Below are 12,500 nucleotides of genomic sequence, written 5' to 3'. Positions count from 1 at the left end.
GCTCTTTAAGTGAAGATTAAAATAACTGCTGCATTTACCCAAAGCTTAAAATAACGTTAACCTTTAACCTTACCTTATTGTTGAAAATAGGTAGCAAATGCTTAGACTTAAGGGACACTTTGTGTTGGATGTCAAAATTGGGCGTGCATCTAATTAGGGTCAAACCTGGACATAAGTGGTAGACGAAAGAGAAAAGTGATCATCGCAATCATCTGAACAATTTGAGCAGATAAGTCTATTCAAATATACAATTCTTTCATTCAGTACATTGTTTGTTTAGAACACCGCTAAGAGTTTACTTTTTTCATTTTTTAACTACAGACTGGTTTCCACAAAGTTGCCCATTCTATTCTTCGTGTGTTGGTGATGATGATTGGAGAGCTGGACTTTGGAGCAATCTTCATAGATACAATGGAGGAAAATAGCAGAGATCACCAGAATCCTCTAAATCCATTTCCTTCTATCGGCTTTCTGTTCCTCTTCATCTGTTTGTTTTTGCTGACAGTGGCATTAATGAACTTGTTGGTAAGAAAAGCATGCATTTTTCAAATAGACTTAGAGAGTCAGTGGTAATCATCATCAACATCATTATCGTCATTATTCGTCAAACAAATGATAGTGATTGTTTACGGCGTGTTTCAGAGTACGTTATTGTTATCGAATACCATAGTGGCACCCTGAAGAGTTAGCTGAAAGCAATTGTCAGTCAAGAAGTTGATGACCTTGCGTCCCACTCTGTGCACAACCAGCACGTAGTTCAGTGTTTAACTAAAGTGGTCTTAGGCACCTCTTGATCTGATAAAATTAGTCGATTTTAATTATCCGCTTTATGTCGATTCGTCACAGTGTCTTGTTTCTTTACAGGTTGGTCTTGCTGTCGGTGATATCGAGACAATCCAGAAGTATGCTACTATCAATAGAATGGAAATACAGCTCCAATATCAATTCGAGATAGAAGAAGCTTATCCCAATTTTATAACCCGCAGAGCTTACCAAATAGAATACGTTGAAAAACCTAACGAGGCAAAGCTTGACAGTTTCCACAGGTATGTAGTTGATTTTACTTAAGAGAAACATAGAATTTATCTAAATGTTATCGGGATGTCCGTATCCATCCTGAATAACTCAAATGTCGTGTTCAACTGGTTTTGGAAACGTTTTAATTTTGCTTTAACTCTTCCCGAATCGCTGTATGCCAAGTTTATGTATGTTTGTATGTCAAGTCTAAAGTATTTCTATAATATCGTACTTCTTTATTCTTCAGAGTGATGCAGTGGCTACAGGCAAGATATGCTGAAGAGAACCCATCACCGGTTAATGGCAGTGAACTTTCTGCCCTCAGTGAAATAAAAGCCGAGATGACGAAGAACAGAAAGAGAATGAAGTCAATGACTGCGATTTTAGAGGAACAAGACAAGTTAATTAAGACACTCGCGGTAAAACTGGGTCATAATTTTCAGATGCCGCATAGTACAGCAGGTAAAGAGAGTGTTGAAAGCTCTGATGGTGGTTTAGGAGGAGAATCCGTGTTCCAAGAAAAGGACATTGAAGAGCCTGACGGTGCGGCGAGGTCTTCCAAAACCGGAGATATTTCCTTGGACAATGGCACCCGTGTTTGATTCCAACAAAACAACACTGATATATTAAGATGTCGGAGTGAGACTTGAAGTGATATGTTTTGTCGATATTATTAATGCCTGCTTCAATTGGCGAAAATAAATTCTCTTTAAAAGAGAAATTCATTTCAGCTTTGCATGGTGACACAGCTTATTTCAAATCGAGCGAAGATTCTTCGTCAGCTTGCAAGTCAGTACGTTGAGTTAATTAAAATTTCTTTTGAAGTTATCAATTGTTTGGTGCTCGAGCAATTATATCTATGTCGGATCTATATGTTTGCCATGCTTCAGAGATTTATATATATTTATTTATTTATTATTATTTTTTAATCACACGTACATCGGTCTCTTTTGGGACCACTCACTTCTTTGATATTTATATTAATGATATGACTCGCTTAACTAAAATTATGGAACTGAGGCTGTATGCAGATGACACAACCATGCTGGCAGTAGTAACTCACCTACGACCTTGGAATTCTACATCATTAGTGACCTATCGCGACTAGAACAATGGCTTGATGATAACAACCTCACCATCAATGCTACTAAGGGGGTATTTACATGAGACTGAGACGAAGTGAGATCGGTATGACCGACATTTTTGCCGCCGTTTTCATGAAACTGGTATACGAAATGCTTGGTGCCTGGTTTCGGGACGAAATGATATGTTTTGTCTAGTAAATATATGGCTGACCCAAAAGCATGCTGCCTTGAAACTTCTCGACCCGGTCTGAGATTTGTTGTCAGTCACGGTACGAACTCAAACCGGTACGAGAATTTCTGGTCTCGGTCCAGCAACCGAGAGTAAGTCATACCGGCTTAAGTTCGTTGCCAGGTCGGTGTCATGTAAACTCATAGGAAGAAATTAAATGTATGGAGGCCGATACGAACTCATGCCGGTCTGAGTTCTTCCCGGTCTCATGTAAATACCCCCTAAGTCGCAGGCTATGATTCTTGGCAAATCTTTGAGTTGATTTGCGTTCATTGTTAAGTTCAGTTTACAGTAGCCCCAAGTAGTGCTCCAGCGCGTAGAACGACTAGGCACCTAAATAAAGTTCCTTTCCTTTCCTGTTTTTCCATTTGTAACTATGAGCTTGCCTTAAAGTCAACTAATAAAAAGATTAGAAATGAACTTAAATTGCTGGGAGTTACGATTGATAACAAGCTTACCTTTCTCAAAAATTAAATTGGTTTTTAGTGAAGTCCATTCGAAGATACAAGCCCTCCGCAGAATTAGGAATTTCATTGATAGTCAAACTGCACTTAACTTTGTAAGGAATATATTCTTCCACATTTCGGTTATTGTAGTCTACTCCTCATCGGAATTAATCAGACCTTATCAGATAAGTTAGAAAATATTAAATATATTATGTACTAACAACACTTTTTCAGCTACCCAAGCTAGTCTATCATTTTCGAGGACCGTTACAGCATATCTTAAATACCCTTATGCATGGGCGCCTAGTTCAAGCTCTCACACTTGTGCTTAAAGGTTATTCTGATTGTAAAGGTAATATGATAAGCGTAAAAAACTGTGCCTATAATCTTCGAGGAATTGGTAGCAGACTTAATCAACCGGCCCCTAATACTGCCTTGAAGAACATGCCGAGACTCTGGAACCAAATGCCTTGTGATGTTAGGGAGGCCTCTGATCGATCTAAAGAATTTTGTTAGCAAGCTCATTGAATGGGTGTCACTGCAATGTGCGTGCTAGCTAGATTGTTTAAGTTGTAAATAGAATAGGCATTTAATTCTGGTTTTTACTTACTTAGCTTACATTTAACTTATATATTGTGCACGTACATTTTTGTAACGAGCCTTTTTCAGGTTACGTGTTGAAATAAAGAATGATTGATTGATTGTATACAACTGAAAATAAAACTGGAGTTGTTAAGTAAATATTAGAAACTGTGCATGATAAGGAAATGAAGCTCGAAACTTATTTGAAAAGTCTTCCAACGACCATCTGATTAGAGAGGCCTGACTAAGTACGAAGTCTGCAAAAGGTAACTTTGGGTTAGAGCAGGAGGAGGCAGCTAGTGCACAACAATAAGTCAAATAGGATAATAAATGGCCAGCAACCTTAAGGATACAAGATAAGAGCGAGATTTAGCAATAAATTAAGGTATATATGTTGCCGGTAAAATCCGTTTTCAGGTTGAATCCGTTCTAACCTACAATAGGTTAAATTGGTGATCCTCATTTTAGTAGGTTGAATACGCACTCAGATGGATTGAAGAAACTATTTGGAGCCTAAATTAAGCCTAGAGAAAAATTAGGGTCAGGTTAGGATTAGTTTTGGTTATTATACATAGATATTAATTGATTAATTAATCCTTGAAAAGTACATAACGAAAAGAACTGTATTGGGTTGAGCATGTTCGTCGTTGTAGTGAAGTGGTGAAGACGCTATACAACAGATCTGGGCCCGATTGTTCGAAAGCCGATTAACTTGATTCCAGGGTTAGCGTAATCTTTTGTTTCATGTTTTCCCCTTTTTGGTGAAAGTTTCTTTTGCTTATTTTTGTTTTTCAAGATTGACTTCCTCGCCGAATATCAGCGTTGAACAGCATTTGGGAGAGTAGAGAAATAAACTTCTTGGTTAATTTTTAATCTGGGAGTAGCGTTAATCGGCTTTTGAACAACCGGACCCTGGAGGGTGCGAGTTCGGGTGCCGATAAGTGCATAGTACTGTTGTTTGTTCCCTTACTATGTTATACCTCTGAGACTGAATTATTAGGGAGCTTTAGCAACGACGACGGGAACGGCAACAAGAGCGTCATGTAAAAACATAAATTCACGTTATTGCGATCACTTCGCGACTATTCCAAGCCTTTTAATATGACAAAGGTGTTTCAGTCCCTCAGGAATGAAACCGTTACGAGCGGCGCTTAATTTAGTGGAGAAAAATGAAAATTTATCTTTAGGTGCTGACGTTCTCCATAACACTTCAAACTTGGTAATTTCATGTTGCTGCTTTGCTGACGACGGCAAAGAAATGGACAAAAATGAAAAACGCACGTGCAGGGCATGCAAAGCTATTGTTTTTGCCCACTAAATATGCAAATTTGTGACGTTCTCGTTGCCGTCGCCGTTGTCGTTGCTAAAGCTGCCTACTTTGTGAATACAGAAACAAATAAGATGAGACCAAAGATCAAGAAGATGTGTTGACATGTGTTGACATTTTTGAGGAGAGAAGTTATAAAAAGTACCCTTTTGAGAGGGGGTTTAAGCTGGGTTACTGCTTAATTCAACCTACGGTGAAACGAGGATCACGAATTTAACCTAGGTTAAAACGGATTCAATCTGAGAACGGATTTCACCTGCAATATGTAAACTAAATTAGAAATTACCTTGTCTCGCGAAACTTACTGCATTAGGGGGCAGTAATTTTTTCCCTTGAGAAAGTGTGTTTTCACTTATTTATTTTTTAGGGCTTGTTTTAAAAGGCTGGAATAATCTTTTAACTAGTCTAAGACTATGCATGAATGTGGTATTAAATGTTTTTTTTTTTTGTGACCTAAGCGCCAATGCAATGTGACTTACGTTTTGCTCTATATGAAAGACGATATCATTCACAGGGGTTGTCCTGAGAAGTCCAGGGCCATAAAAAGACGGTGTGGTTACGTTTCATAACAGTTGTGGTTGTCCTAAAGAACTCAGGGCGAAAAGGTTGTCCCCGAAGATCGCGTTGTTTGTTTGCTGGAAAAATAGGCCGATCACCGACGGCAATTTAATGCAATTTTTTGTGCTGTAAAGTTGCATCAATTTTCAACCAAGTTCGATACTTGTGATATCACGACGACAAATCGCAGTAAAATTACATTGAAATCGCATCTGATTTAAACATGAACCTTTTTTTTATTAACTGCAACTTTACCATGACAAAAGCTATATCGAGCTTCTAGGACGGAAATCTTATCTCAACCGGCCTTTAAGGCCCAGTGCTAGGAGGAAGTTGTCTTTCTGTGCACTTTACGGACCATTACCAGATCCTCACCAATAGGTCCAAGAAAGAAGTTAATTTGTATCCAACTGAGCACGTGGTCCTTGTTTTGCGTCCTCAGAGTACTACGAATACAATAAATGAATACAAAACAAAACACTTTATTCATATTTTCGGGATACAAATATGCATTATTATGAACCTTATTATTGTGAACCTTATTATGATACAAATATGCATTATTAATGAACCTTAAATGACTTGCACAAAGGAAAGGAACTGACAAGCTAGGCATGCATGGACGTTGCTTTTGATTGGTTTTCGGTCACACCGCATTTGTTGAGAGGGTGAAAACTACTGAAAGCTTGCTGAATTAGAATTAAACCGATTCTAACATTGATTCAACATTTCTTGTTCGCTCTCGAAGCCATTTGAACAGTCCCTTTAACATCACTAGGTGTAAATCTGGACGGTACAGTCTGGTTTCTTGGGTAGTTCCTCCCAATAATGGAGATAGCTTAAGTTGAAACCTTAACGATTTAATTAATAGCCTTAGCGCAAATTTGTTTTTGCTTACAATATTTGCGGAATATCTTTTGGGCGGCTGTAAATTAAACAAATATGTTCGCTTGACCGCGTAAACAACAGCTAAAATTACACATTCTATTGAAGTTAGACCTTTTTTTATGTATGTAGAAATGTATATGTTTTAAAACCACAACATGTTATCAACTGGGTGGACTAACTGATGCTCTTGCACATTACTTAATATATACGTGATCTTAACTCTCTCTGAAGAGTATCATGGTATGAAAACTGCTCTAACAGATGTTGTAAAATTAAAACAGGTGACGGCTTTCGAATTAATTTTGTCAATGAGCAGAGGCCATGGGCCGTAGAGCTCTTGCGATGTGGTAACGCTCACAAACAAACTCGAGACAAAAGGATGTCCACTTGCTCTCGCTATCGGAAATCAATAGCATCTCCCTTCATGAACCCTCATCCAGAATGTCGAATATCGAATCCAAGCTTTACACTTAAGGCGCGTTCGATTGACCCTATTCCGGAATAAGAATACGTGGAGTGATGATTTAAAGGCACGAAACCACGTGCAAGACATGTACATCCATAATTCATTGATTCTTTTTGTGCTCTTATTGCTGAAGAAATAGCTTACGCACGCGCATTCTCAACACTTCAATATTTGTGAAAATAAAATGGAATGCAAATCAACGTTTATAACTCGTTACGGACAACTTACCCTCTCTTTAAGCCTTTTAAAGTTTGTTTCCCGACTGTTTTTTCCGTTTTGAAAGCTATAAAGTTGTTTTATGCTGTGATATCAGAAATATCGAATCCAAGCTTTACACTTAAGGCGCGTTCGATTGACCCTATTCCGGAATAAGAATACGTGGAGTGATGATTTAAAACACTATGTGTGGCGTTTTGCAGCAACACAGATAATAAAGCTATGTTTAAAATAGCATTTTAGCAGATGTTTGACAATATTAATATGAATCTCCACAAAAACGAAGGATTTCTAACTTCTATTCCATATATTCATATTCTGAAATACGGTCAATCGAACGCGCCCTTAATGCCAAACGCCATTCACTTAAATTCTGCAATATGTAACATTTTGTGACATCTTATATGAACAAAACAACAAACTCATTGTATGGGAAACAGTGCGGGGATTTTCTTCATTTAGGTAAAAATACTTTGTTTCACTTGGGTGCACGGTTATTTAGACCACAATTTTTGATAATATTGGTAACACCACCAACTACCCCCTCCCACCACCACCCCCCCCCTCCCCCCTCATCCACGTTTGACAAAAAACTTTAAAGCTATTGGCTATTGAAGATTACAGGCAGGGCTGTAGCAAACCGGGCCACCAGCTTCGGTAAAAAGAATCATTGTTTTTCATTTTGCCTTTCCCTCTGTTGGTCTGTCAGGCAGTAACTTTGACAGGCATCGATCGCTCAGTTGACATTGTCTTCACTAAAATTGGTTAGAAAATAGTCGGTACTTCAACACTATATGTTTGGTTCAGTGATAGCACTTCCAAAGCTACCGAATCCTTTTCCTGCTTCAAGTGATTTTTCCAAAACTCCATCAGTGTTGTCAACTCTCGATATGTCCCCTGCATCATTCAGGAGTTCGAATTTGGGATCAATTGTTTTTGCGAGAGTCCTGAGTAGCTTGCTCTGGGCTTCTAACATGGTCATCATCGACTTTATTCTCTTCGTGTTCTTTGTCGTCTCGGCTTTGAGTTCATTGAGTTCGGATGGTTCGCTATCTTGAACTGGCGCTGGGCTTGTTTCGGAAAATCGTTCCTGTAGCCATTCTATCAATCTGTAAATAAGACAAACCGAGAAGAAAAAAATGCTTGAAAGCAACTTTTCTTGCGGATGACTAGACCATTTTTGTTTTTTTGTTTTTTCACCAAACGATTTTCTTCTACTGATTCAAATGCTGCAAAGGATATCACATTTTGTCATATCAATATAATAAATACAAAACTCAGTTATCGACGTTTACGTTTGCAGATTTGTGTCCGCCATGCAGGTCGCATATAATATAGACGTCCATGCGCTAGATCCATGACCAATTGAAAACCGCCTATAAGAAGTATTTTCTCCCGATATTGAACAGACCAGTGAACATGAAGTAAAGCCATTGTGTGTGCTAATGAGATGAAAGACAATGGCAAAAGTAATGGGATGCTCACGCAAGGATAGGCCTGAAAATCTCTCAGACTTCATAAACTATTGAAGCATAACTGTCAAAATTCCACACATATGATCGGTGATTGGCTTTTGCCTAATCCCCTTGGGATCTGTACAGCGTGGGAGTTGATCAAAAGAAAAAAACTTGAGACATATTTGGGAAAGTGTATTATGGGGGATGTCCTCTCTTCCCCCTATATTTTCTCTTGGTCGAACTCTATTGAGTTAGGTTCGGCACACGACTGGAGCGGCGTTTGGAACGGGCCTTAGTTAGCGAGACACGCACAGACACACTGATCCTGATCTAGCCGTGTTTTCGATGTTGTTTTTATCCATAAGTGCGCATACCTGTTGTTCCTCAAGTTGTTGGGTTTTTCAACATAAACTGTTTCGTAAGCCCTTCGGGTTAGAAAATTAGGATAACCTTCTTCTATCTCAAATTGATATTGAAGCTGCATTTCAAGTCTTTTGATAGTGGCACATTTTTTCATGGTCTCCGTATCGCCGACAGCCAAGCCAACCTTCAAGAAACAAAGTCCGATGATTAGCAGGACTAATTTGTTGATGTTATGGGAAATCAACAGGCCATTTTCGATTTCTCACGGCTAGACTTGATCTAGCATGAAATGGAGGCTAATGCGGACAAATCTTTTCAAATGCAAATTACTTTGCCCGCATTAGCCTCCATTTCATGCTAGATCCAGTCCGACCGTTTGAATACGAAACTGGCCTAATAGGCAAGCCTTTCGATTTGATTTACATGCTTGGGTTTTGCTGCTGTTGTACTTGAATGACGAGGACACTACCTCAATAGATGAAATATCTTTTTATAGTTTACACTTTTACAATCAATCATCAGTCAATCAATTTGGAAACAGTAACAACAGACTGAGGCCTTTCCTCTTCTTCTCCACAGTTACGTTATGAAAGAAAATGAAACCGCTATAATTTCCTTACCAAAAGGTTCATGAGCGCCACTGACAGCGAAATCAGACAGGTGTAAAGAAATAAAAACGCCACAGGTGGAAATGGGTTTAAGAGGTTCTGGTTTTGTTGGTTTCTTTCATTGATTGAATCTATGAAGATCGCTCCATAGTCCAGCTCTCCAATCATCATCACCAACACACGCAACAAGGAGTGGTGCACTGTGTGGAATCCAATCTGCAGTAGGTAAAGCAACCAGTAAATCAATCGTTAATCATTGTTGTATAATTAAGTAATGATCCGTGTAAGGTGGATAGCAATTTCCTTTGTTATGCGGCAACGGGGCTTTCCCCACATAGGAATGTTATCATTTTTACACAGAGAATGCATAAACCTACAGGAAGGCAGTTAACGCAATATAATTCATTTACAGCCCACCTTTCACAAGAGTGAAAGAGTGTTTCTCAGTGTTTCTCAGACCTGGAGACTTGGTCAAAGAGAAGTAAATTTATCCGTGTGGCCGTCGCCGGAGTATTAGTGTGCCTGATGACGGAGAAGTGTGATGTTATCGGCGAGATGTGAGGTAAGCTAGAAATTACTTTCCAGCCTTCCTTTATTTATGTACGAGTGACAACCCGGGAAGCTGAGAAGTTGCTTAAATCGGGTTAAATCAGGCAAATAACCGCACAGAAAGCAAGAACGTCACAAGGACAATAAAGTACTGCTTTTATTGAGAACTTCTGCGTGTAAATATCTTTCTGAGTGTTTTATATCGGGATTCCATACAAATCCTTAAAATTTTTACCCTCCGAGCCTAGGCCGCCTGTGATCTTCCTCCTCGTGGTCTGCATCATTAAAGTTCAAAATGATCGAGTTTGTTACACCGCATGGCAGCACACTGGCTTGGACAAACCTGACGTAATTAGTGGAATTGTAAGGATTCAGCACCTTAAATGCTCCTAGGTTGCTAAGGAATACATTGATGATTCATGAAAATAATATCGTGACTTGAGTTGGTTTCGAAGAAATTGGCAACCGAAAAGCTCGCTGATCGTGAAAGGAAGTCAGTCAGATTTCAGTTTTCATTATATAACTCCTTCGGGCGTTGATTGGGTTTCTTGAAAAACAAAGGCTTTACAGAGAAGGAGCCTGTTGTAATTCCACCTATTAATTTAACAGAAGCTCCCAAATGTACATTCCTTACCTGCTCTTTAAAGAGGATATAGAAGACTAATGCAAATCCCAAGACCAAGAAGATGAAAACGCCCATAACTTGAACGACGGTTTGGGTTACTTCAACGTACATTGAAATATAAGTCCCGAACAAACGATATCTCCGGAGAAACAGCATCATATTAGTGTAGCACACAAAGATTGCCAAAATTCCAGCGAACCATAACGTGCGAGGATCTTTCATATTTTCCAACCATTCATCGAGGCGTGCAGGCGACATGACGTACGGTACCATGAACACCAATGTACTACCGTAGAGAATCCAGTCCAGATAATTAGAAAAGTCCTTAAAATAGCTACAACGCTGCACGTAGATCTGCAAAAATTCTTTGCAGATGTGGATTATAGAAAATAACAAGATCAATGGTGGAACTATCTCTGCGAAGGCTGTCTCGAGCTTGTAAATGTCGGAGGGTCTCAACCTTTGTTTTGGAATACCACCGTCACTATTATTGGCCGGTCGGAAGTTTTGGATACTCCTCTCATCGACTATGAAGATTGTGAAGAATATCATCAGCATTAGATACGTCATAAAGTCGATCATGAACACAGCTCTTCCCAGAGTGACCCACTTGCGTTCATTGAGCTTTAAAGTGAGTGGATGGAGAAGGAGACGTTCGCGCTGGTACTTGATCATCGTTTTAACTGCAGAGAATCTTCCTTCGGGCGAATTCGTGGCTGGGTCCTGATCCAAATACTTAAAGTTGTAAGTTACAGCGTATTCTGGATCACTTGGGTTCAGATGTTCTGAGTGATGCACGCATTGATTCAGAACGACTTCAGCTGCTTCTGGGAAGTTTTCTATCAAGAGTGAAATCGCCGTTTGACCGTTTGATGTTTTGTAGTTTTCAAGCTCTATCCACCTGGAGGGAAAAGCAAAATACCAGAAAAAATTTCAAATCGTAGAAGTGACTTTAGCTGGAGCGGATAATAAAATTATCCGGGTAAAAACAATGTTTTTTTTGGGTGCAATGAGTGCACTTTCATGGGTACAACTAGAATTACAAAAGCAAGTGTCATATAGGCCTGTAAATCAAATCTTGTTTTATTTAATGAGAGGGCGAAAACGGAGTATCTGAAGAATTCTCCAACGGAGAAGAGTAACTGGGACCCAACAAAAGCAACTCTCAAACGATATTATGTCTGGAAATGAAACCAAGAAACTCCAATGATTAATTGGGAGGCTAGTGTTCTCATGACCCCTGCTCAAACCCCACACCCCAGGACGAATAGCACGTTTGCTCTTTGTAAAACTTGAAAGCTACTTTCGTCAGATTTAAAGAATGCATTACGTGTAACTTAAAAATGAGATGTATTGCCCACACTTTTTCACCTTTTGTGCTTGACGATTGCCATGGCAACATGCTAGACCCTGCTTTGGCTGCTAGTTCTAAGCAATCGAAGTCTTGGTTGTTGTTGAGGGTCAAACTTGCACCATGGTCCATAAGTAGGTTGACAATGGCTCCGTGACCTTGGGCGCAAGCTAAGAGCAGAGCAGAGTTGCCGTGAGCATCCTGTAGGTCAGGAGATGCCTTGAATTCCAGCAGAACCTCGACACACTTAAGCTGGTTATTGTTAGCGGCCCACATGAGAGGCGTTCGATGGTTATTGTCTCTACTGTTAACGTCTGCTCCGATTGTGAGAAGTGCGAGGCACGATTTCCTTTGAAAAAACATACATAACATTATTCAGCTTGTGTTTTAGTTCAATTGGAGGCATATTACAATAAAAGGTTAATAACCACGCACAACATGTGAAATCAGACCTGAGGACAGAAACGGTTTCAGATGAAGCCAAATTTGAGCTACAAAATACTGTCCTTCTTCCTTAAGGGTTGTTCACCGTCCAACTGTTGAACATGGTCTTGGACCGCCAGCAACTGTACAAGACTATGAGGAGGGAGGGAAGAGTTGGACGGTCGGAATCACGAAGACAGCGTTTGCCTTTTTTTATGACTCACTGTGTCACAAGCCTTTGCAACCAGTTCCATGCATGTGAAGTTAGAACTGAAACGGTATAATCATATGATGCGGCAAGAGAGAAGCA

At 39.5% G+C, this 12,500-nt stretch overlaps 1 protein-coding gene and 1 pseudogene across 2 annotated transcripts in view; one reads left to right on the top strand and one right to left on the bottom strand.

The window, feature by feature from the left end:
* The window catches only part of LOC138052792 (transient receptor potential cation channel subfamily A member 1-like), a 23,325-nt gene extending 19,842 nt beyond the window's left edge, over positions 1-3,483 (top strand). For both annotated transcript variants that reach the window (XM_068899370.1, XM_068899369.1), the window contains 3 exons: positions 322-525; positions 865-1,046; positions 1,265-3,483. In XM_068899370.1, the coding sequence (XP_068755471.1) occupies positions 322-525; positions 865-1,046; positions 1,265-1,619 (741 nt within the window). In that variant the 3' untranslated portion in view covers positions 1,620-3,483. The remainder of the gene's footprint in view (positions 1-321; positions 526-864; positions 1,047-1,264) is intronic.
* A 2,269-nt stretch (positions 3,484-5,752) lies between these two features.
* LOC138054263 (transient receptor potential cation channel subfamily A member 1-like) overlaps positions 5,753-12,500 on the bottom strand; it is a 15,804-nt pseudogene continuing 9,056 nt past the window's right edge.

Source organism: Montipora capricornis, chromosome 6 (genome assembly GCF_036669925.1).
Source record: "Montipora capricornis isolate CH-2021 chromosome 6, ASM3666992v2, whole genome shotgun sequence".
Classification (NCBI taxonomy): Eukaryota; Metazoa; Cnidaria; class Anthozoa; order Scleractinia; family Acroporidae; genus Montipora; species Montipora capricornis.
The sequence above is the reverse complement of the archived record's forward strand: the minus strand, read 5'-3'. Positions and strand labels throughout refer to the sequence as shown.